This window comes from Aythya ferina (assembly GCF_964211825.1).
Source record: "Aythya ferina genome assembly, chromosome: 6".
Taxonomy (NCBI): Eukaryota; Metazoa; Chordata; class Aves; order Anseriformes; family Anatidae; genus Aythya; species Aythya ferina.
The window spans coordinates 37,596,844-37,621,967 of NC_140303.1; the positions used below are offsets into that span (position 1 = coordinate 37,596,844).

General features: G+C 35.8%; 1 protein-coding gene across 4 annotated transcripts in view; it reads left to right on the forward strand.

Moving 5' to 3' along the window:
* Positions 1–25,124, forward strand: part of ARHGAP15 (Rho GTPase activating protein 15) — a 333,280-nt gene that overhangs the window by 178,503 nt on the left and 129,653 nt on the right. For all 4 annotated transcript variants that reach the window (XM_084523841.1, XM_084523843.1, XM_084523842.1 and 1 more), the window contains one exon: positions 16,982–17,104. In XM_084523841.1, the coding sequence (XP_084379967.1) occupies positions 16,982–17,104 (123 nt within the window). The remainder of the gene's footprint in view (positions 1–16,981; positions 17,105–25,124) is intronic.

The window sequence follows — 25,124 nt, forward strand, 5'->3', positions numbered from 1 at the left end:
ATTTATTTTAGTTAGATGTGAGTTTCAAAGCTAAATGGATGCTATTTAGGGATTCTTCTTAGTTTACGATGGTAGCATTATGTATAGGTCAATTTTATTATTTTTAATAAAACCAAGAAATATAAAATAGTAATGTATCTTAGTGCTGCATTATTGCCAACAATTAAAATACAAAGGAAAAGTCAAGCTATATGCAAATATGCAGCTTTCTACTGCAATGTTAATTTTGTCACTCTACAGCTTGTATATTTGGCATTTATTTTTATTGTATCAACAGGACTGCAGTCAGCTTCAGATACTGAACAAGCACACAAAAAGAGAATGCAACTCAGTGTTTATGGAGGGCAGGAGCATTCATTTGGACTAGAGGGGCTATGCTATTTTTTCCTTATTTTTTGTCTCAGATTTCTCTGCAACATTTATTACAGGTATTCTGTTTTCTTAAAGCTTAGGAAAATACTGATTCAGCAACAAAGAAGTAATAATATTGTGATTTTGGAAGCAAAACATGCCAAATTCAGAAACAAATTGTGTCACTATAAAAGGAGATTATGTCACACCCAAAATAACAACTGACTATGACAAGTTCTGATAAAAATGTGGACTTTTCCTGAATTTGAATATCCTTTTTCCATCAATTATATTATAATGTTTCCTTAATTCTTTGTTTTATTTCTACTTCACTTTCCAAAATCCTTCCAGAGTTTACTATTTGGGTTGAAAAAGCATATTTTCAAATTGGGCATAACCAAGTTCCATATAAACGTTTGGCAGGGAAATCAGTGCATGTTCACTTAATTCATTTTTATTGAACCAAGTCCAGATTTTTAGTCAGGAAAAAGTTAGATATTAATCATATCTGAGCAGGATCATTAAATTTTCCTTTACCTACTAGAACAGCAGGGTCATTATAGAACCATGAGAAGTTAGCTCACTTATTAATCTTTACAATTACATAAAAGTGATCATTTTTATAGTACTTAAGAGTAGCTCCTACCCATTACATGAAGAGTATGTGGGAATATTACAATATAATATAATGTATTATTATAGATGTGACCTGTAACTCATTGGTCTGCTCACTGACACACAACTCTGTAAAAGTTATCTGTTTGAGCTTGGATAATCTTTAATTGTTTCATATTCCTCATGCTCATTTATGGGGCATACTAGTAAATAGAGAGCTAGTCACTGAGTTATTAATTACCTCATTATTACTTAATTATCGCTATTGCATACTTCATTTTTATGGAGAAACACATCATAAAAGAAGGTGTTTTATACTGTCCACTACGGTTAGGTATGTATGACAGTGATAGCTAATGGAAGATTTAGTTAAAGAGAATCAATCAGAAATCCTCACTATAGATTACTATCTGGTTTCTTCTGCCATTTCCAGCAAACACTTCTCATCTTTGACTTTGAAACCCAACAGTTTAAACTGGGTTCTTGTTTCAGTGGACTAATCCCCTTTCATAAATCATGTTCAAGTGCTGAAATAATTTGCACATCATTTAAAGAGTATTTGCTTTGAAACATTCACCTCAAGCCCTTTTGTATATCCTTTCTCTCTAAAGATTTGTAGTATTTGTTTTGTTCTCTGAGGTATAAAAGACCTGAGTAAACTTTATTCCTGTTGTTTCAAGATTAGTGAAATAAAATGCATATTTATTCAACTGGGACTGAAAGGAGCTTTAGTAAAGACGATCACACATACCACCCGTGGGAATGTTATAATACTAAATGTCTGTCTTAAAATCTCTTTAGGTTTGTTCAAAACACTACTGAAGGACTTAAGTTTAAACAACAACAACAAAAAAATGGGTTGCAAATCCATATTTCTTCTTGTTGCCAAAGAAGAGAGTGGCACCATATTTTTTTTCTTAACAAAACAGACTCCTACGTGTGCACTCAAGATAAATTTGATATGGGGGCATTTAGAGACTGGAGAATCATGATTACTCTAAGTTTCTTCCTGCTGAACTACACACACTGACTCACTGTTTAAGAAAGCTGCATTTTGGAAAAATGTGTAGGGGTTGATTCAAACAGACAATTGCTTCAGAAAAAGCAATCACAAGGAAATCATGATCAGCACATCAGCGTTTTAGGCATTGGGAGTTGAACAGTTTGGCCTCTTCCATGTTCTGCTGTTAGGGTCAGCTCCTGTGATATGTGAGTGAAAATGTTCACGCTGGCTCTTACCATTTTTAAGCCCAACTGCCCAAAATCGCATTGGTTTGGTGCTGTCTCCTAGTTCCTTACTAAGTGTTCACATTGTTAAGTAGTTAGGTGTATGTTGTGCTACATACCATGAATCTTGTTTGAGACAACATACAATACATATACAGTTACATCAGCTGGACACACCATCACCTGTGTCATCAAGAATATCTCCATTATTTTACATCTCTGTATTTCACCTCCACAGGAAGAGAATGTAGCCTGATATCTGGATACAGCTAAATAGATGCAGGCATTTACACTGTAATAGGAAATATTTTAGACCACTTTCTTTGGAGACAGCAAGCAAGAGGGACTGTTGAGCTTTGTTCCTTGGGAAAGAAGAGTCAGCACAGCTTTGTTCACTCCCCTGAGCCTAATGCTGATACCTCTCATAGGAATTATTGAAATGACTATCCTGCTTGCAAGTTTGTAGCCAGAAAAATGACTGTCAGACTACATTGTATTCTGAGGTTTCACTGCTATTTATAACTAATCCAGATGCAATCCTCGTGGTACTTTGGGAGGAATGTGACAGAATAAGGAGGTTTTTAGGTTATAAAAGTCTAAATTAAGCTCAATTAGAAAGACCATAAATCAGGCTCTAGATAGGATTACTTACTGCCCAGACTCACCTTTTTCCCAATGGAGAAATCATTTCAATGTTTGTACCTTACAGGTTGGAGGATGTATTTCATTTAATTTATGACCTCTAATCCCAAATATTTAAACATGAATGTAATGGATGGAACCACGTTATTGTCTCCTGGATTGAGTGTATTAAAGCTTTAGCAATGAATGTGCTTGGTAGGATCTCCTATTTGTTCCACCAGCTGCCCGCTGACGTGCCAGACAAACAGGTTGAGGACAAGCACACTAGAGGTGTGTGTACTTGGAGAGCTTAAAGCTTCCACTGGTATTAAATATTTTTCTAATCCTTTCCACTTTAAAAGGAGGATTTCTTTATAACCAGTGCTACTTTTTAACCAGAGAATCTTCCACAGGTAATGGAGTCTGTATGATAAAAGAGCCCATTTGCTGTACCAGTAGGTGTGATATATATCCTTATGTAAGGGATGAGAGAGCTTCCTAATTAAGGGCAAGCTCCTGCGTAGGCGCACAAGACCAGTTTGTAAGAAGCTGTAGGCACATGCAGTTCTGCAGCAAAGTCTGCTTGTCCCATGACACAGAGCTGCTGCAATTGTACCACTGAAAGACAAAGGGTTAAATGCGATATTGTTTCTCAATTAAGTAAAAGGCTCCAACTAGTTGGCTTTAAATATTGGCAGTGAAGAGAACACTATGACATATGAGCAGCTCCCCTCACCACCAAGAATATTTGGCTCCATTTAATTAATTCCATTGGCCATTGTCTTAAGAGTGCCCAGGATTCACCCGAGAGGAATTCACTTGCGTTACTATTATTGAAAAGTGTAACATGGCATTATCTGCCTCAGACAGACTTTTTGTAGCATTGAATCAATTCCCCTGTTCTTGAAAACAACTACTTCATTTGATTCCTTTCATAATTAATGAAATTCAGTAGTAGTGCTTTTGCCCCTCTGCTCATGCTGGAAGGATGTTCCAAAATTTCAGTGTTTTCAAGCTGAAAACATTCTTCTAATTTTTATCCTAAAAGGACTTATGGTAGGATCGTGTTCTCATGTCAGCATTTAACTAGCTCTTTATTTTCAGCAGTTCTGTTCCTTCTCAAGTTCACCATCCCAAATAGAGTTACAGACAGCAGTCATAGTCTTTCTACTGTTTGTTTTGTTAACTGAGCCAGCCAAGATTTGTGGTCATCTTTCCTATGAAAGGGTGCTGCCTCTTTTTCATGATCTCCAACAGCCCTTTTCTGAATCTGCCCCTGTATCAATTCATATATCTTGCATATGGGTGTTCAAGATGAGGTCATCTCACAGCCATGTGAAATAGAATTCTCTCTTTTGTATGAAAATGGCTCTCCTGATACATCTCAAGACTGCTTTTGCCTGTTTCATGGCCACTTTTTTTTTTTTTTGAGATAAAAAGTAAACACCTAGAACACAAGACATGAACATCATCATGAACTTCTAGAAGACACCTTGTCCAGAACATAAAAATAGTTTCTCTGCTAGAGAGAGTATGTCTGTGTGTGTAAAGCTTTATAAGTCATATGTGTTATAACTGCACATTGATTGCATGTTTTATAATCACTTTTGCTGAAGAATGAAGACCCAGAGCCTAAGGGAGGGTGGCCAGATGTTTGGAAGGCAGAAAAGAAAAGCAGGCAGATGAAGATCTGATAAATTGCCATTTAGTAGACTTTGATATAGAAAAATGTAGCTCAGAGTCAGTTAACCTTTAGCTTGTTGGGTGTCTCTAATAAACTGCTTCATTCAGAGCACAGGGACATGCGACTTGCATCCACATCTCTCCATACTAGCTTCTTCTAGGACAGATTGGATGTGTCCTTATCAGATAAAGCTTTCCCTCACATCTTCTCTGGTCGCCCTGTGATGCCTGGTGATGCCTGATGTCTGTAACGTGTGTGTCTGATACAAACTAATGATTATATGCATCCAACCAGCCTGGTGCTTTTAAAATGTTGAGTTTGATATGCAGATGTTTAATATCGCACTTGGTGGTAAAATGTCTTCTGGGACAGGTGGTAAAGGGCAGAATAGGGCAGAGGGAAACAACTGTGGTACTGCCTTGTCCATAATACCTTCTGGGAGGAGTCTCTGGAGGAAACTGGCTGCTGAACATCAGTCAGGTTTTGTCTCGGGAAAAGCTATCTGGAAGGGCCAGAAAGTTGGCTCAAAATTAAGTAGTATAGGATTCACCCGAGAGGTCACTCTTTGACAGTCCTTTAACTGGGCTGTGGATACATTTATTTAAATCAAAATCTGTCTCATTGTGATGGTTTCCAACAACTTAAGAAGTTTTGCTCCTTCAAAAATATGTTTTGTGTATTTTTTTGTGTGTGGAAATATATGTATATTTGTCTTTCTTGTCCATGTAAAATTAACTATGATGATTTTAAGTTGCTATAATGCTTCTGCTTTCTCTCTTCATATGAAGGTATTTCAGTTCACATGTATCTGAATGAAAATCAGAAGACAGCACTAAAAAATAATGGAAAAAAATAAAAATACTGTAATATTTAGTTGTTTTACAGTGGTATGTGAAGATCATTGAGAATGATGATCAAGGGTAGTACTGGAATTAAGGGACAATTGCACAGAGGGATACTTCATTTATTGTTATAACAATGTAAGTTACACATTAGTCATTTCTGAACTGAGAATTTTAGTTTTGCTTAAAAAAATCTTCCTGCTAGATTTCATATTTTAGGCATCTGATAGTTTGAATTTGGGGTTCAATAATGAGAAAAGTAAATTTGTCTGTTAAACTGCCAAAGTGGCTTGGGGTAGAGAGACATAAAAAGGTGAAGGACAGGCTTAAGTAAAGAGGAGTCAAAGTGATGACATGAGGGAAGGGAAAGAAAATGAAAGGATACCAAAGCACCATTGTTTGGCTGTGTTATTTGTCAAAATTTTACTTTCCTTTGGGATACTGTAGTAGACATGGTGTGCTGCATGAGAAACAGTGCCAGGCAAGACACAGCAATGGTCTCCTCTCAGCTGATAAATTTTTTTAAAAATCCATTTGAAACTGGTGAATGTGAGGATGGAGAGGGTCCATTAGAGTGATACTTTATGTTATTAATGGCTAGCAAGTGAAAATTTTCTTTGAAAACAAGAAACATTTGAACATGTTCTTTTATTTGGCAAGTATTAGTCCAGAAAACTAAGTTAGCAGAATTTACCTTTTTCAAACAGTTGTGTACTTGGAATTCATCTTTGCTGCTCAAGTTACAGGTCATTACAGTAATAAAGTTTTCTTATTCCATGACAGAATATTCATAATGCCTTTAAAAAATTCAGCTAGATAATGGTCCACAGGATCTGGACAGCAAGACTTCAAAAGGCAGAGTCCTCTGATCTCCAGTTTCCTTATTCATTCTAAGCTTGGAAGGTTTCATCTATCAAGCACAGATTAAGTTTTATTAGTTGATAGTCTAATTGCATTTGTATTATCTTTTCCCTTAATATTATTTTCTTTTCTCTGTGTTGGATTTCATCCAAATATTACTATTTCCATGAAACAGTTTTCTGAAAATGTTTTGCTTTTGCTTTGATGCTTAACTGCTTACCACGTGAGTGCCACTATAAGGTGCTGGTTCCTGATAATAGCATTTTCCTTCTGTAAGGAGAAGTTTCCACAATCTTCTGTACTTTACTTACATTTGATAGAGCTCTTTGGTTGAGGCTTTTCATGGACAAGATAAGGTTTGGTTAAACATCTGAACTTTTGAATGTTTATCTGAACTAGATTCGACCTCTAAATTTGTCCATCATTAGTTATTTTGCTTTTCTTTTTAGAGACTAAATTATGCTATTAAATATGTTCTAAAGTAGGTTAAGTCCCTGTGCAGTTTGTCAGCTGGAACATTAATTTTAAAGCTAAAACAGTCTTTTAGTGTATCTTTTCAACATTTTGTCTGAGTTTTAACCGTGGCTGGTCAAAGCAAGGGTCAGTGCACCCATGCAAACCCCACATGTAGTTGATCGAAGTGTCTCAAAGTTGTTGTGATGACTGGCCTGATTTTATTTCAGGAAAAGATTGTGATATATAGCAATCATGTGCCTGCCCAGACAAATGTTCCAGTGCAGCTGTTCTGAAGACTGGATGAAGTACTAAATGTCACTGGATGCCCTGCAGCATCTCTGGAGTTCTCTTCTCTGATCACCTACACAAGGGTCAGGCAGACATGGGGTCCCAGCTACCTGCTGTAGCAAACCCATTGCAGGAACAGTGTAGGAGATTTTCATTTCTGGGCTCCCAGTCACACATGCCTTTGTTTTTATGCAGATCATAAAGCTCCTCTAATGGAGGATCTTTCCCATCACCTCCCTGTGCAGCTCTGACACTAGCCTGTAAGCCAAAGCAAGGAGCTGTAGCTGCTGAAAATTTTGAAAATCAGTTGTGTTTTAATACATAGAAATAATACATCTGGATACATAAAATGAAGTTAATGGCAGTGAAGTTCACTCTGTCCGAGCTTTACATTTATGTTCATATAGATGTAGGAGATTCCTACCAGTACTTTCACTTAAGGTAAGAAATAAAAAAGATTCTTATATTCATTGAATTCTTTTGTTTTAAAAAATGAGCTCGTGGTTGATCCTTTGTTCTGCTATACTTACTCTAATGATTTAATTGAGGTAGAGATAATTTGATAAAGTAGAGTGCATGTATAAACAGAGTACAGCAAATGGATTTCAGATCCTTGACTAGATATTCTTTGATTACTTTAAAGATAATATGTGTGCCTTTCTCCTTCATAAAATATCACATCTACAGTCAATGGAAAATACTAAACTTGCTTTATTAGAAGAAAAAAAGTATACTGGAACTTGAGGTTTGAAACAGCAAATGTAGAAATGACTGTTGCTCCCACCTTCATTGGAAATAAACAATTTTAACATGTTGGTTTTCATACCCTATACACTGTAAGTTATCTCTATCCTTTATTGCGTGAGAAGCAATAGAAGTTCATCGTGGATCAAAAATATATGGTTATGAATATAATTAAAGGCTGAGTTCAGTGGGAATACAATTAAATTTAAAAATATTTATTCTTTAAAATGTAGAAGTATGAAATAAAATTGATAAGAGTCTCAATAAAATGGAAATTCTTTGGTATCTCTTTCTGGAAAGATCCTATAAGATCAGATCTGAAAAAAAAAAAGATACAACAAGGTATCCAAGTTCATTTCTAAATTTAAATATATGAATCATCTGTACAAATCTTAACAAGGGTGGTATAAATACAGCAATGCCAAGTCTCCCTTGTTCTCTACAGATAATTAGTTTGTTTTCCAAAGCATAAGGCAGAATTATATGTAGGTTTTTAAGTTAAAAGTGCACACATGTCTGGCAGTACCCAGCCACTCAGAAGGGTTTTCTTTTGGCATAACAGTCTCTCTGGTGCTCCTTGTAAAGAAAGGAACTCTGTAACATACTTGTCCTTTTGTCTGAGCAATTTAATGCAAATTATGACTATTCACATTATGTGCAAAAGGTTGAAAAGTGTTTGTTTATTTTTTTTTTTTTTATTTGTACTAACTCAGTCGGGAGGTAAGCTTAAAGACTTGAAAGTTACTGATATATTCCACAAGAGAAGAAAACAAACAGAACTTTGTATTCAAAAAAAAAAAAAAAAAAAGTTGAAAATGCATTGGTTGTTGTAAATTACTGGTTCAACTTGATCTGGAAATAATCTCTAGTTCCTTGCTCTATCTTCCTCAACCTTTAATTGCATGTTTGTTTTCTTTTAGGAAGTCTGTTTAAATAATATTTTGATAGCATGTATGTCGACTTCAATAGTCATTAAATCAAACAAATCAAATACTACCAAATACTACTTTTTTTTTTTTCTTTTTCTCTGAAACTATTGCATTTTATATGAGTTGGATGAGATTCTATGGCTGAAAACCCTGGAAATCAGGTAGTGAAGTGCAGGGCTGCTATTCAAGTCCTATATGTATAACCACCTGAGTTATTGAATATTTCCCTAGGAAATTAGCAAATTCCCTTTCCTGAGAAAGGTAAGAAGTACACCAAATACAAAAGGCTTCTCCCTTGCCCTTCTGACCTTTGCCCATATTTTTCTGTGGCCAGATAACTCTTTACCTGAAGAGATACAGAAAGTGGCTACCAAAGGAGGCTCAAGACCAGACATGTCCATAGTGGTCTGTGCTCCTACCAAACTGTGCTCCCTGTGCAAACTGACTGTGTCTAGTCCTAATCCCTGGTACAGGCTCATCGAGAGCGTTTTCCCCTCCCCACACATGCTGTACTCTCTCTTCCTAGAGTCCCAGCAGCCTGATTTTGTGTGTTGCAGCATCTTTCATCCAAGTCCCACATGTTTTACATTAGATGAACATAAACTGGTCATACTGTATGAATAAAGCAAACTCATTGATTTCTGGTGTTGTGGTTTTTATATTCAAGTAAGTGCGGATAATAGCATTTCTAATATTGTGACAATACTAAAAAAAAAAATGTGAAAAGAAAGGATTGGCATGTCCTGGGTGATCTAGTCTAGTCCCTCCTATCACAAGGTGCCACGTTCTGTGTCCTCTTTCATAAATTTATTAAACTTCATCTTAAATTCTTTTAGTTTTATTTGCTACCATGGCTTCTTTGAAAGGGTGTTTTAGAAATTCATATTATGGCCAGTTCATACTCATTTATTCTTGTGCCAACATTGTTCTTCAGTTTAAACAGCTCTTCTCCCTCCCTGCTGTCCTGTTCTCATCTCCTGCTCCTTTTCCTACCCCCACGAACATATTTGGAGAGAACAATCACAGCCTTTCTCAGTCGTTTTCTAGCTGGCCAAGCTTGCCAAGATCCCTGTCCACTTCCAGGAGCTAAGCAGCCTCTTCTCCTGGTGGTTCCCACAGCATTGCCTACACCTTGTCTGCCTTGAATTCAGCTTGTGCGCATCAGTCTCTGAGGTTGCACCCATGTAGAGGTTCATCAATGCCTCGAGCAGCAAGTTTGTACTTTCTCCTCTCCCCCTGGCTTTATTTATGCTTGCTTTTCATAAATAGCTCAGTGAACTTATGACCAATTAATCCACCCAGGTATCTCACTTACTTTCATGTTTCCAACCGCCGAGTTTTCGGTTTGTAGCAGAAATATTTTGTATTAATCCCTCTGTGACAGTGCATTTGGTAGTATTAGGTCTAATCAGTTTCTCCAGCTTCCAGTCTCGAAGTCACTAAAATTTTGTATCATGTCCTGATTTGTGTCTGAGCTGATGATGCTTCCCAGCTGTGAGTCACCAACAAGTACTTTTGAATGCTCCCACTTTTTATGTTGAAGTCATTAATGAAAACACAAAGATCGGTTCCAAGAATATTTAAGGGCTTGCACTGGTAACTTTCTTTTGATACAGTAGGTCTTCTTTCAACAAAGCTCATTTTAATACCTTATTTAGTCACTTCACAGTTACTGTTTCAGTTCTCTCCATCTTCTCTAGTTTAACTGATAGTTTCCCATTTGTCATCATATCAGATGTACAACTGGAGTTCAGATAGATTTGGCCTATTGCATTTCCCTTTTATTAAAACAAAAAACAACAACAACAAAAAAATTTATTAAAGAATGATATCAAGTTAGTCTGGTATGATCTTCCTTTAAAAATCCAAGACATACTCAGACATATTACCTTACTTTTCTAAATATTTAGCTACAAATGCCGTTAAGAAAATCTGCAGGGGGAGTGCCATTTTGTTTCACCATGTAAGTGTGCAATGATATTTTTATACACACTATTCATTTATTTCCATTTATTATTAGTGAGAGACAAAATTTTTTAAAAGTTTATATGCATCAGCACATGATGCAAAATATGAGTTATACAGTCATTTTATTGAATCTTTACTGCTAATGCACACAAATTTCACAAAGTGTAATGACAATACTGAGCACTTAAGTTGTTCGGCTGTCATATTACAGCAAAATTATTTGCACTATATAATCACTGTTTTCCTTTTCCTATTGTTTATTTCTGAGCATGCTTCATAAACATTTGCAAATGCAGATATAGTTGCTGTGGCAAATATCTGTTTTAAGACCATAAACTTGAATTACCCCAGGTCCTTTGGTGCCCATGAAAACAAAATCTTCCTAACATCTCCTGGCCAGTGATACCCAGTCTGTCATCTGATGCTGCAGTTCTCAAGTCTAAGCTCTGTAGTCACAAAACCTGTAATTTGAAAGCTTATCATAAACATAGGGATTGGGGGTAACGCCTGATTTCTGTATTTTCCCCACCAGTCATTTGTGTAATGCCTCCAAGCAAACTATGCTTTTGTCTCTCATTTTGCTCTTTTGCAAAAAAGATACAATAATTATAGTGTGGGGATAACTCGTGAGACCTGCCCGGGAACTTCCCAAAGGAATAAAATAGGATGACTGACAAAAGTCTTTAGCTCAATAAAGTAGGTGTAGTGAATTCATTATCCCTAGTGAACAGGCTTTATCGACTCCATCTCAGAAGATCACAAAGAAAAGGAAGGAGGCAGTGACTTGGTTTTATCAGCATCAAAACTTTGGTGCTGGCTGAAACACTGACCACTTATACAGATGATAATGCATGCTGCTCATCCCCTAAAGGACTACAAGTAGTTTTACCTCAGCTGCAGGCCAAGAAAATATGAAAATGACGTTGAATTCTGAGTTCCAATGAAGTCCAATAAAAGTTAAAGTCATGAGTCATTATATATTTTTAAGTTACAATGTCTCCTGGAATGTAGGCATAGTCATACGCCTCTGCATGTTACTTGTGTATTTCTTGGGAAGGATGAGACATTCTTAGCAATTAAACATTCCTATTCCTTGAAATTAATTAATGAATTAAGTATTTTATTTTATTTTATTTTATTTTATTTTATTTTATTTTATTTTATTTTATTTTATTTTATTTTATTTTATTTTATTATTTTATTTTATTTTATTTTATTTATTATTTTTTTTCACATGTGATGTTACTCCTGTTAGACTGGCACTTTCATTATCCAAAATTGAAGAGACCTATTTACTTCTACCTCCATCCAGCCATCTCAGCTTTGATTCAGTCCTGCAAGATGCTGATGAGGACTCTGGACATAAGTCTGTAAAATGTTTTAAAAATCATTAGTTCAAGATATGTGAGATCACAGCTAAACCCATGGATCTTTTCTTGTGTTTTAAGATAGTTGCATCTAGGTTTTTGATCAGTGTATTCTGGATTTTGAATGATCAAGCTTGTCCCTTTTATTATTCCTTGTAAAAAGAGTTATTAAATTGTAACCATGGGTGTTGTTATGGTACAAGTCATCTCTATTTCTAAGAACTTCCTGAGGCTTTGAAGTCCTCAAGAGTGTTTAAAAAAAAAAAAAAAAAAAAAAAAAAAACCTGTGCTCAGTCCAGACTAGTTGTTCTGTTTTTATCTGGAGAACAAGACTAGTGGAAGAGAAGAAACTAATGTGAAGCTATTTGAATTTCTTAATGCCTTACCCACTCCCACTGCTGCTCTTCAATCTGTACGAGTCCTTTCCAAATGAATTACATACAATAATTTTGGGTGTTATAATAAACAGACAGACACCATAATAATGTATTTCAGTTAGGAAGAGGTACTTGAGAGAAATTGGTTTTGCTATACACATGATGTGAGACAATCAATAGTGCTTTAGTCTGACAAGCACTGTCAATATCCATTGTCACAGTTCAGAAAGTCATTAATGGATAGTTCTTCAAAAACCAATGCTTTCAACACATGTTAGAAGTGTTCAGATATACTGTACCTGGCAGGAATTAATCATAGGTAAACCCTCGGGATTTAGTATAAATGTTTTGTAAATTAAGAGTGAAATAAAAGTCGTTGGAAGGAGTGTGAGATCATGTTACATGGAGTTAGGAAACCTTGCCAATGAAATATGTTGCTGTTTAGGACATATTAAAACATTTTACTTTCTGCCTAGAATGTCACACCCAGGAAAAACAGTCTGCTAGAAATATATTGTCTAGGTACATGATTTGTGTTTTATTTTCTCTACTAAATTCACAGAAAGTAATCTCTTTAAAATTTTGATCCTTGCCCTGAAAGGGTTATAGTCTCGCCTGGTTCTTTTAGTCGTGCCCATGCCAAAATCATAGAGAAAGGCTTTCACAACTTCACCTTGCAAATACTTTAATATTTTTATTATCACTGCATCATACAGACAATGTAGTGCATTCAAATCAGGCTCACATTTTGTCTGTACATCACAAAACTTTCATTGACTCTGATGGTGCTATTTTTGCAGAATGGTGTGAGGCATAGGGCAATGCATTAATTCCTTCCTTCCTCCTGTGTTCTTGTGTAAAAGCTGCATATATTTTTAGGATTTTTTTGCTGTTGAATAAGTATTCAGGGGATTTATATAGGGCTCCCCAAAAGACAGGTTAGTTATTATCTTGATTTAGGTGTGCTTTTTTTTTTTTTTTTTCCTTTTTTTTTTTCTTTTTCCAGAGAATTTAGCCTCTAGTTATCCTTCCTAATTCAGCCAGTTTTCTTACGATGGTATTTAACACCAAGAGGCACAAATACATTATTTCTTTTATTGCCTAATGCTCTATTTATACTATTTTCTTTTTGTACCTGTTCTGTAGGACACTTCACAAATGTGATAAGCTGTTGTGATTTAATATACCATAAAATATGGTATATTATAGCAGATAGCAAATTGCCTGAGGAAAATAACTTGCTTTTTGTTTTCATTTGTCTATTAATACCTCTGGAATAAATAAACACTTAATAAAGTGACCAAAGAAATCAGAAATGGTTTGTTTGTTTATTTGTTTGTTTTACATCTGAAGGGTCCTAGCTAATTCCCAGCCAAATGTGAAAGCCAGCCTATGCTCATATTATGTTTTTTGCTGGTGGGTTGAAGTGTCCTGTACCTATTTCCAACAGGAGAGTTAGCATAATATTGAACTTGCAGTTGGGTTCCTACCTACATGTACTGTAAAAATGCCCTGGCCCAGCAAGAACGTGTTTTCTTTTTCTGTCTCAAAAGTTATTAGTAAGATATAAAAAAATACTTAAGTGAAGAGTCTGTGTAAAGGGACAGGAATTATGCTTCTGTTCTATGTTGATTTTGAGGCACTTATGTGGCTCTGTCAAAGTGAATAGCTTCAGAATTGAGGATATGAGTTCATTCAGTACAATCAATCAAATGGCACACCTATGTAGTTTATGCCAGGGGATTTGAGAACAAGCAGTAGATTTATTTCCTATCATTTTGTACTTAGGTCCTTAAGTGTCCTGTCTTTCTTCTGTGTGGAACTGCTTTACACTTTTTTTATGTTGTCTGAAGTTTGCCAGCTCACTTTCAGGGAAGACTCATGGCCAAATACAGAACTTGAAAATTTTAAAGGAAGGTACTACTATATATATATATTTGTATATATATATACATATATATTTATCATGTTTTTTCAGTTTTATAACAGAATATGTTTTTGTCTCTTGGAAGTAACATTTGGTGCTCTTTTTATTTCTAAATATAATAGCAAAGTCATTTTAATGTGGGGATATCGCGAGAAGAATGGTTTGGCAAGAAAAAGGCTATTTGTAAATGAGATCCCAACATGAATATTTCTGGCTAAGCTTGGTTTTGGAACATGCTATCTAAACCCTTGAATTTCTGGGAGGTTTGGAGTTTCCCTCTGGTGACTCACATGTTTAATAGAATAAGAAAATCATCAGAATTAGCTTTGCTGCTGTTTTTAGCTATGTGCTATACAATACAACATATAACATACAAAAGCATCCATGACAATAATTATTCCTATATCTAGACATGTTTTTAACACCATAATTCCTGTTTTAGGTATAAAACTTCCATCTGGGTTAATTCATCTTTCTAAGCAGGAGGATCTTTACCCTGCTATCAAATCATAGATTCCTCCACCCTACCATTCACAGTGTGATCATGTTTACTTCAGTTAAAATATCTTAACAAATTTGGCGTATAATTAGAGCTAAGAATGTAGTTCAAGTGGGCATAAAGTTTTTCAGAGTCCTGCAGAATGGGAAATGTGGCAGGCCTCTTAACTGAGTTAAGAGATATTTTCAGTCCTGCATCATTTGGAACTGGGAAGCTTCACACTGGAAGTCAGGAAAAAGCAAACCTACATGTGAATTGATATGGACAGAATAACCCAAAGCAACAAGAGAGTCCCAAAACTAAATACAATTCACTTCACTGTTTCAAAGTACCATTAAGATGCAGAATTAGAAACATCCATTTGTTGTTCTTTTTATAGCACAGCCAAGTGACTTGGAATTTTAGCTTGTCCCTGCCAAGGATTGCTCAATTTTGAACAAAAAGTCCTCAACTATAATGTTAAAAAAGCACCAGCCATCAACTGAATGCTAATCTTTATATTCTATGATATATCACTCCAAGAATGCTACCATTAAAAAATGTGAATTCTATTTTTCATAAGTGATGGATTATTGTACCAAGCTGTGTATTTTCCAGTAAAGTGTCCTTTTATTTGTCCTGTGTGATTACTAGTTTGTGGAAGTATGTGTGGGGTCATTTTAGTGCTGTGGGAAAATGGAGCACTCTTCTGTTAAAATCAGTAGTGAAATCAGAAGCAAACTATGCTCTGATCATCATAAGCATGTGTTTAAATATTGCTTTCCTTAATTGGCTATGTTCTATTTACTTAAAATGAACAATTTGGCAAGTTTTTCTCCCTTGACAACAGCAAAGCGTAAACCATTTTATAAGTTTGGCTGTTAAAATCAGATTTGTAATGTAAACCACAATATTCCAGGGCTGTTACTGTTGCTTAATCAGTTATTTTAGCTTGCCATTGTTTTATAATTGTGCACCTTTAAACATTCTGGCTCTGTTTATACCTTATGCAAAACTTCGTGCTATAAAATAGCCCAATAATTTTGATCATAATTTGCTTTTTGAAAATCTCTTCCCCTGGATCCTCTACACAAAGATCACTGCATTATAGGAGATATTCATTCTGGGTAGGGGAGATGGAGGAGTATCTCTGCAGCTGCATTATCAAGGACACTACTTGGAAGTTCAACAGAAGAGACAATGGATCAACACTCGCAAGATCAGCTTGTGGAGAATACTCAGCTTTGGTGGATTTTTAATTAATTAATTTTCAAGAGAAAATGGGAAGCTATTCTCCCCTCTCTCGCATGGAGGTCCTTGCCAAGGGAAGCCGTACAGCTCTGGCTACCCCGTTGTCCTGCTTGGCACTGGGGCAAGAGAGCCCAGGACTAGGTTAGCTAGTCAAGGGTGCTGAGGCTCAGGTGGTTTGTCACAAATCTAAAAATCTGCTTCTTCAGGGAAGCATATGGCGTCTCAGTTTCCTCTGGAGCATCCAGCCTTGAGTTTCTCCTTGCTACTAACACAGCCTATTTTCTTAGCTGTGATGGTGCCCTGTAAGCACCTCAGCACAGAAGAAGTTAAATTTATGCCTTTGAAATTTCCTCTAGGGGATTTTCTGCAGCTGGGTTCTATGTCTTTTTTGACACAGAGCAGGAATAAATTGAGCTCAAAATGTTTCTCAGTTTGGTAAATGCCTAAATATAATAAAATATAATCATTAGGACGGGAATACTTTTCTTTCCATAAATTAATGCATCTTGCACACATTTCATGGCATGCAGCCATGTTTTCTATAACTGCATTAAATATATATATAACGCTTAATCCATCTTGGCAAGAGAACTCAGTCCTTCACTAGTGGTGTAACCATCCATCCTCTTTCATAGCGAGCAGTATATAGCTAATAGTGCATAGCGCACTTCGAGTCTGGACTTTTAGTTGAAAAATCATCCATGTGAAACTTGTGGGATTCCAGAACGTTTCATGAGTAAACTGGTAGCCATCCAAATACTTATAGGCAATAAATAATACAACTTTGTGACTAACCAGCAGAGTGAACTCATCACGTTTATTCACAAAAGTATTAATCAGATGCTCTGTACTATCCAACCAGCTACACTCCTGACCTACTGCATGATTATTATGGTGGTTTGGGCCATTGTTTTCCAAGAATATTTGAGCAAACTATTACTACTTAAAAAATAAAATAAAATTTCACTGAAGCTTTTTATTTTGTTTTCTTTTAGTTTTCAGATTGAACTACAGTGCTTCTGACTCAAATGACAGAAACCGAGTTAAGAGCAGATTAAAGAAGTTTATCTCTCGAAGACCCTCCTTGAAAACATTGCAAGAAAAGGGGCTCATCAAAGGTGTGTTCTCTTTTATAATTTTTGGAATAAAAAATAAAAATTGACGTATTAATTTTCCTCTTTCATCCTCAGTTAAAAACATATGTGCATTAGACAAATACTTCTTAGATATGGTTTTGTTGCTGTTTCTCGGAAAATTTAGACAGCTGAACTGTAAAGAAAAAAAAATCAGCATATGGTTCCCTGTACCTCTGTGCTAACTGACTGCTTCTTCAATTTTTTTTGCTTTCCTGTGCATGTGGTAGAAGCCCCTCCACTTAGTACAGTCACTCACCATGCACCATGCAAATCAACATGCTGCACCACTCCATTTCTTTTTAAGAAGAGAATGCTGATATAGTTTGGTATTTAAAATAAGCAATGGGAACTTCAGATGCTGTGCTGGCTAATTTGTTTTCTAGGGCAGGCTGGAAAACTTTCTGCTGTCTTCTCATTATTTTTCTAACTTGCCAGCAAAATACATTTTTAACTATTTTAAATACATTTTAACTATTTTAAATATGTGCCAGTGAATAATAAATGCTTTGAAACTGTGATTTTTTCCTGTTCCATTTTCTTACTAAGTTGGTCAGACAACACTTTTATATATTTTTAAAAAATGGCTTCCTTGATAAAAAGTGTTTGCTAGATTATCCAAGAAGTATTTTCCTAAAAAGCTGGTAGTTAACTTGAAGGCAGTAGCGTACTGACCACTAATAATCAAGTAAAGCCATGTTTTCAAATATTGTCTGGAATGATGCTTTAAAAATTTACGCACTCCCAAATTATTATGTGTGAAACCCACAACTGCACATGCAAATTGACTAGAAAAAGGCATTTTGCCAGCAGCCCCTGTCAGTCTCTGGAGTGTGAGCTTTCCAGTGGTGCGTCAAAAATGGCAAAGGGTGTTGCTAGTGTGTATTAAACTTGTCTGTCCTGAGCCAAGAGACTGACCTCGGCCAGCACAAGCTGAAGCAGCCACAAGAGTTAAACACCAGCTGGGCCCATGTCTGAAGAGAAAGAGGAGATTTTATGAATTAACTTTGTATGTTTTAGATACATGCAAAAATGCTCAACAGGATGTTTCTTCCTCTAAGGAAGTCTTCAATATGTGAAACCATTATGTGCCTTAATGGTGGGCTTCTGCTTCTAGCATCCACAGGCACTTTAAAAAGTGTCATAGATACACACGTGTCTGTGAGTGTGTTCACAGTCTCACACACCAAACTTTCAGGATCTGTCCTTAAACATTCATAGTGTTTGATTTCAATACATAGAAGGGCTTCACCTCTTTGAAGTACTGTGTGGTTTTAGGGTGGGATTTTAATGCATCATATTAGTTTGTTTCAGTAATTACAGTAAAAGAGTAGTAATTTATAGTCTTTTAATTTCTGGATTTAAGGGTGGTTTTTTTTAGTTTAATAAAGTGTGGCTGATGAATCTCCTGCGGTGTTACATACGGATCAGATGTGATCCCTGCTAACAAATCCAGATTCATTAGCATAACTCAAATCCATCCTCTAATATATCTCTCTAGGAAAGCCAGATGCATTTGGTTTTGGCTACACTTGCATTAAGCTCTCAATTCATAAACATAGCTTGATTCTACCTGGGATACTCTTCTACAGAAAAACAAGATGCATGATTTGTGGCACAGTAACTCAGAATTGGTACCCAGTACAATTTTATTACCAAACTAATGTTACCCTAAAGAAAACATGTTAGTTATCTACCGTGCAGTTTCATTAGGATTAGGTTTTGGCCATGCAAATGAGGCAGGATTCGTTAACACGGCTTAATTCCAATCTACGGTAAGTCTATGTGAAATGCACATTTGATAAGGTTCCTTCATTGTCTTCACCAGAGTTTATCCCTTAATCTGTTAAAATGTTATGAAAATGCAGTTGCAGTGCTTATACATAGACCACTTTTAAATGTTAATTTTTAGGCTCACATTAGAATATTTTTAAATCACAAAATACAACCATCCAGATTAAAAATTAAGAGCCTGCCAAATTTTGTATTATAAAATGCATCTATTTATTTTTCTAAAGGTAAATGAACCAGTTGCAGAAACCTCTCAAAACTATTTATTTGCTTGTTTCTTAGGGGAAAAAAATGTTAAGCAATTTTTACAAGAGCAAAATTCCTTCAGCTCTGAGAACACACGTACTAACTTTTATCCCATAGGGAAATGCTTCTGTCAGAATTGTAAATCCCTTAAAATAGGGGCTCATAATAAAAGTGTGTCTAAAGCCTTGCAGGACATCTTGGTACCGAATTTCTGACAAAGGACTGTTCTGTGTGCTAGTGAAGAATTGATATAAATATCTACGAAGTGTGTGGTGTTAATTACTCCAAAGCAGTGGCACTGTAGGTGCTGTGAAAACCTTCACTTTTCATCAAGTGCTATTCATATTTGCCAGGGGCACTATAAAGCTCTCAAATCTATATTGATTTTTTACATTGTATGTCACATTGGAACCAAAACTCCAATAAATTTAACACGTAAATTATAGTCATGAGTAAATACATTTTAAGGTGGTAAGTTCACTTAAACACAGTTCTGTGAGCTGTTAGTCACTGATGTGTATACACTTGGCCAGAAGACTCGACACATTTCTCTGCATTAACCAAATTTGGGAATACAGGCTTCAAAATTAAATAGCAGTTTGATCTCCTGGGGTACTTTGTTCTGCCAACAGTATTATCAGAAAATCTAGAAATTATGTGATTGTCATTTAACTCTTAAGAAAACTTTGTTCATGTAGAATGTAGGAAATATCTGTAGTAAAAAAAGTATGTTTTTGTCAAATGGGAGGAATAAGGAATAGGAGGATGATAATCAAACAAGAGAATGCAACCAGGCTGTAAAAGTTAGTTGTATGGTAATCTGAGAATGAACTGCTGCTTTATATGACAAAAAGTTATTTTTGTCATTGCTGTCCCATTTGCTTTTTAGTGTTTTGCTTATGAGAAGCCTGAACGTGAAGCACACTGGCTCCACTTGTTGCAGTGGGCTGGTGCATGGGGATTTTCATGCTCTAGTGAGAAATCCCATGAAGATTGTCATCCCTCATAGTTACATCTCACTGCTACTTACACAAAATATCTTTGGAATAAAAGAATTTTGACTCATTTCTGTGTAACATATATGGGGGACTATATGCACAATTTGTTTGTGTATTTCCACACATGCATGCAAACCTAGAAGGAGCAAATAGGCATGTTTCAGGCCTGCCATTTTAACAGTGTTATTTCAAGAATAACTGTGTTCAAATTTATATGCTAGGGCAGTTCCTTGGAATTGAAATATTCTCAGAATTTACAGAATCTGCACTAATAAGCTAGAAAAATAATATATAAATCTTCTCTTTTAGAACTACTTTATAATTGAACTTTGATCTTTGTGTTTGAGCTTTGTCATGATTTAATATTGCCCCAAATGAATTGCCAACCTTCAACTTGATATTGCCCTGCTAACCTCCTGATTTCTGAGCCTCTCTAGTCTAGGAAAAAAAAAAAAAAAAAAAAAAAAAAAACTTCCATGAAACTATGATTTTAAAGCTATGGTGGTTGTGTTGGCAATAGACTATTACAAAATTTTCTTTCAGCAAATGTGGAAAAGGAAAAGGAAAAGGAAAAGGAAAAGGAAAAGGAAAAGGAAAAGGAAAAGGAAAAGGAAAAGGAAAAGGAAAAGGAAAAGGAAAAGGAAGAGGCATGAGTAACAACATAAATGATGTTATGGGTAATGAGGAAAATGCAGCTGGCAAGATATCTAGTTTTTGTTGCTGTTGTTTTATTATTTCAAAGGGTAGATGCTGAAGGAACTTCATGGAACTTATTTTGTAAGTTAAGGCAAAAAACAAAATAGCATAAAAATTGGAATTGTTACAACTTTTTCAAGATGAATCTAAAAGCCATTCAATTGCTGGTGAAAGAAACTAGCTGTGATTTGGCTTGATAGCCTATAGTACAAGGCTGAGCATATGTTGGTGGTTGTGCAGATAACAGCACAAAGATCACCAATTATTTTATTTCTAGACCAGGGAGAACATCCTAATTGTTTCACATGTCCCAATGGACTTTGGAGTAATTCAATGTAGTGAGTGTAATGTTCATGAGAAGTCTAAAGGTTTAAATTAAGTCTTATTTTTGGGTTTCTTTTGTAATTCTTCTGAATTATAAAGAAATTTAGCAACTGTTTTGGTGCCCATAATAACCTAGGGAAAGTTAGGAAATGTTTCCTTTGACTCGTGGGGACAGTAGGTCACAAGGATGTTTCTTTCTTTGACCACTACATGGACTTTCTGAAGTACATTTTCCAAACCCTCTCGATGGCCAAACACTGGACAAAGTGATGTTTCCATAGATGCTGCTCTAATCATGACACGATGGTCAGAAATCATTCAGATAATTTTAAAATATCTCATTTTCGAGACCTGCTTTGAAAAGGAGTACAGCATCCTCGCTCTCTTTGAATTCAAATGAACTTTTGTCTCCAGTAAAACACCATAATTTCTTAAAAGACACCAGTGTCTACAGTACTCTCTATTTTTCTGAGAATGTGAAACAAATCTGGTAGCTCATATGCCACTTAACAGTAACTGCTCACAAATGTAATTTTTTTTAATTGATGACCACCACAGATCAACATTATATAATAAATCTCCATGTTAAAAGGACTGGCAAGACTCCCAGCTAGCATAAATCAGGGGAGCTCCATTGACAACCTTGCTGACTTCAGTCAGCTGAGAATCTGGCCCACTTACTGTAAAAGCATTGTGGCATTATTTGGAGCCCCAGTCGGTGATGAGCATCATTTTAGTGTCTGACTTGGTATTTCAAGTCTACACATGGAGCAGCGAGAAGTAACCTTTCAGAATGTGGCACTTCCAACCACCTTCCTTCCCTTTCCAGAAGAATTCTCTGCTGTGGTGCCTGATGTTCTGTCTCCCTCCCTGCACATTCCTCTTATTTTGCCTTCTTTTTTTCCCCCTTTTTCCTGCCAATGTTCAAACATATCAAGAAGACAAACTTAGATGTTGATACAAAGCTCTTGGTAGCCCAGCAGTTCAAATCCAGATGTAGCAGAGTTAACTCCACGAGTATTCGCTCCTTGAAGGCAGTGAATTACTTTACATAGGTACAATTCATGCTTTTAAAAACTCGGACATGACACCATTATGCCCTCTTCTCTTGTGTCAGAATTTGAGCTGTTGCCTGAGAATTCAGGATGCTAGCGATTCACTTCCCTGTTTTTTATTTTATTTATTTTTTTTTTTAATGAAAAGTACTAGGATATGAATTCCTTCTCAGTGTGGCCACATCTCATCCCTATACACCAAAAACAGTTAAACAATGGCATTCTCAGTGAGGATGTGGCTTTTGTGATTTTGTTTTAATTGTTTCTTTTCCAGAAGTATTGTGTCCCATAGCCTGGATTTCTGCAGCTCAGGATTAGTGGCTTTGCTGCAGCCTGTGAAAGCTACTCAGAAAGAGCAGCTCTGTCAGACTCAGGGAGAACATGAAGCTCACCAGAACGAGCAATTCATTGCAGCTGTAATCATCATTTTATATTATACAACTTGCGAATGTCCATTCTCTCCTCTTCTGGTGTCTCATTTTATATCCATGTGCAAAGCTGTCACACACCCCACCATCTTAAATAGAAGGTTTAAAGCACAGATAGCAGGGATGTGTAATGTAAACCATACCACCAAACATATTATGAATATATTGCTCTTCTTAAAAATGCTTGTTGGTTTTTCATACTACAGTATTGACTAACTGTCTGTGTTTGATGTATGGTTTACCAGCCTGATGTAGACTTATGGTTAGAGCTTAACTTGTTAGTTCTGCTTTTGCAGCCAATTCAGAATAACTACAGATGCCCCAAGATATTAAAATTGACTGCTCAAATGGACTCAGTGTGGGAGTTTCATTGGTTTTAAATTGATAACAGCTGAAAGAGTGAATGATTAAAGCTGTATATGGGCATAGTATGCAGCTCCTTTGTACAAGCTCTTGTGAACAGAATCCACTGTATGGGAATTGCCTTTGTTCTAATAAAAGATATTTCTGAACAATTGTTAGTTTAAATTTTTAAATGATGAAACAAGAGCATTTCAGGAGCCTATAGAGGAAATAATTCCTGAGAAACTGGAATAACTCTGAGAAGATAAAGTGGATTTCTATTCAGAGGGGAGCATTTAAAGTTAAGTAGCATTCCATAAGGTGGTAATTGTGTCTATTTCCCAGGCATTTGAGTTAAATAAGCTGGATAGGAAACATAAACTGTCATAACAGGAGGTTAGGAGTGTTGTGTACATCTTTTTTTTTTTTTTTTTTTAAGTCATAAAAAATGAAGTTTTGAAGAGCCTTATCTCAAATAAATCAAACAAGGGCTTTTTTGCTTCTTTTATTCCTTTGGGAGCAGTTCTTATTTTTTGAAAAGATGTTCTGGGTAGTTTCTCCTCAGAAGCAATTTAATATATATATACACCTCTAAAAGAGTAAGAACCAATATCTTAGTTACACATAAATCTATTGAGAAAAATAAATAAATAAATAAATAAAAAGGGTAATTAGCATTCATATAATGTCTTGTTTTTAAAATTCTGCACAAATATTAAGTAAGTTTTGCTCAACTATTCTTGTTACCTGTAAGTGTAAATTTGGCAGTGTAACTTCTGCCATTCCCATGTTTATGTACAGAAACAGATCCAGGAAAAAAATAAATTGACTAGAAATAGTCATGGAGCACCCAGAATTCAGAATATTTGTGTGACTTATTAGATCAAGTACTTCTAAAAATTCATGAATTTCTAGAAGGAAAACAAAACAAACAAACAAAACCAAGCTGTTCTGTGTCATTGTTTTACCAAAGTGTCTTTTGATGACCGGTGCCTATTTTCTAAAGAAAAGGTGTTTATTACCTTAACTGCAAAAGACATAATGTGACTATATCTGTAAACTGAAAAGTACATAAAACAAAGTTAAACTGTTTGCTGTAGAAGATGCAAGTCCAAATCCAGAAAATCCACATCCAGAAATGGGGTGATGAGGTGAGAATTGCAAAACAGTCTCCAGCCTTTTCAAAATTTCCTCCCAAGAACAGTGAGTATTCTGCATTCATACTGCAGACTGAAAGAGTAACTACAAAATCCTGCAAGTTGGTTATAAAGCAGTTATAGCACAGAAGAGAAGTTGCTGAACATCCTTGCATTAATTTCCATTCAGTTCTTCACATACTGGCCTTCTAAACCCGGTGTAGTTTCTTGACTGTTTTATTCCTGAAATTGTTTACAAGTGTCTTTGTCACGCAAATAAGATATATTTTTACTTCTTTTTAACATAATTTATATTGGAGAATATTCCACATTATGCAAAGAATTTGACAGGTCTTTGCTAAAATTTTAAAAAACAATTAAGATGTCAAAAGAGGAAGTGCTAGTACATTTTAATCATAAATCTCTGTATATATAATTACCACTGAAGGCAGCTATAAATGTTTTATGAAGAAAATGTAACCAGACTGTGCTTTGTCAGAAACATAACCCCAAAACATGTAACAGACTGTTCGCTAATGCTTAACGCCACACATGCACACAACCTTCTTCAGTGTAGTTCTGCAAACCCAGTCCTCCATCCCTTCTGCAGCTGAAACTCTGGCTAGCTTAAATTCAGGCTTGCTTTGAAATACTCTACCAGAATGCAGATCACACACATTGCCAGGTACTGGAATAAACTTCCCTGATGCATGTCAAGAAGCCCAAAACTCCTGCCATCCCATGCACCCTGTCTTGTTTCCTAGCTTATTCCTTAGTCTGAAGTATTAGGAAAGAAAAGGCAGTCAAGCTGCGAAAGAGTCCAAGCTTAGTAAGAAATAACAGCGGTTAATGATAGTAAGGCGAAGCTAATGTCATTGCAAAGCAGAAAAAGAGCAAACAGCATTTGGACTGGTGGTGAGAAAATGTTGTGCTCCTTTGAGGAAGAACCTTTCAAACTGATCACGGTGGGAGGTGGTGGAACTGGCTGT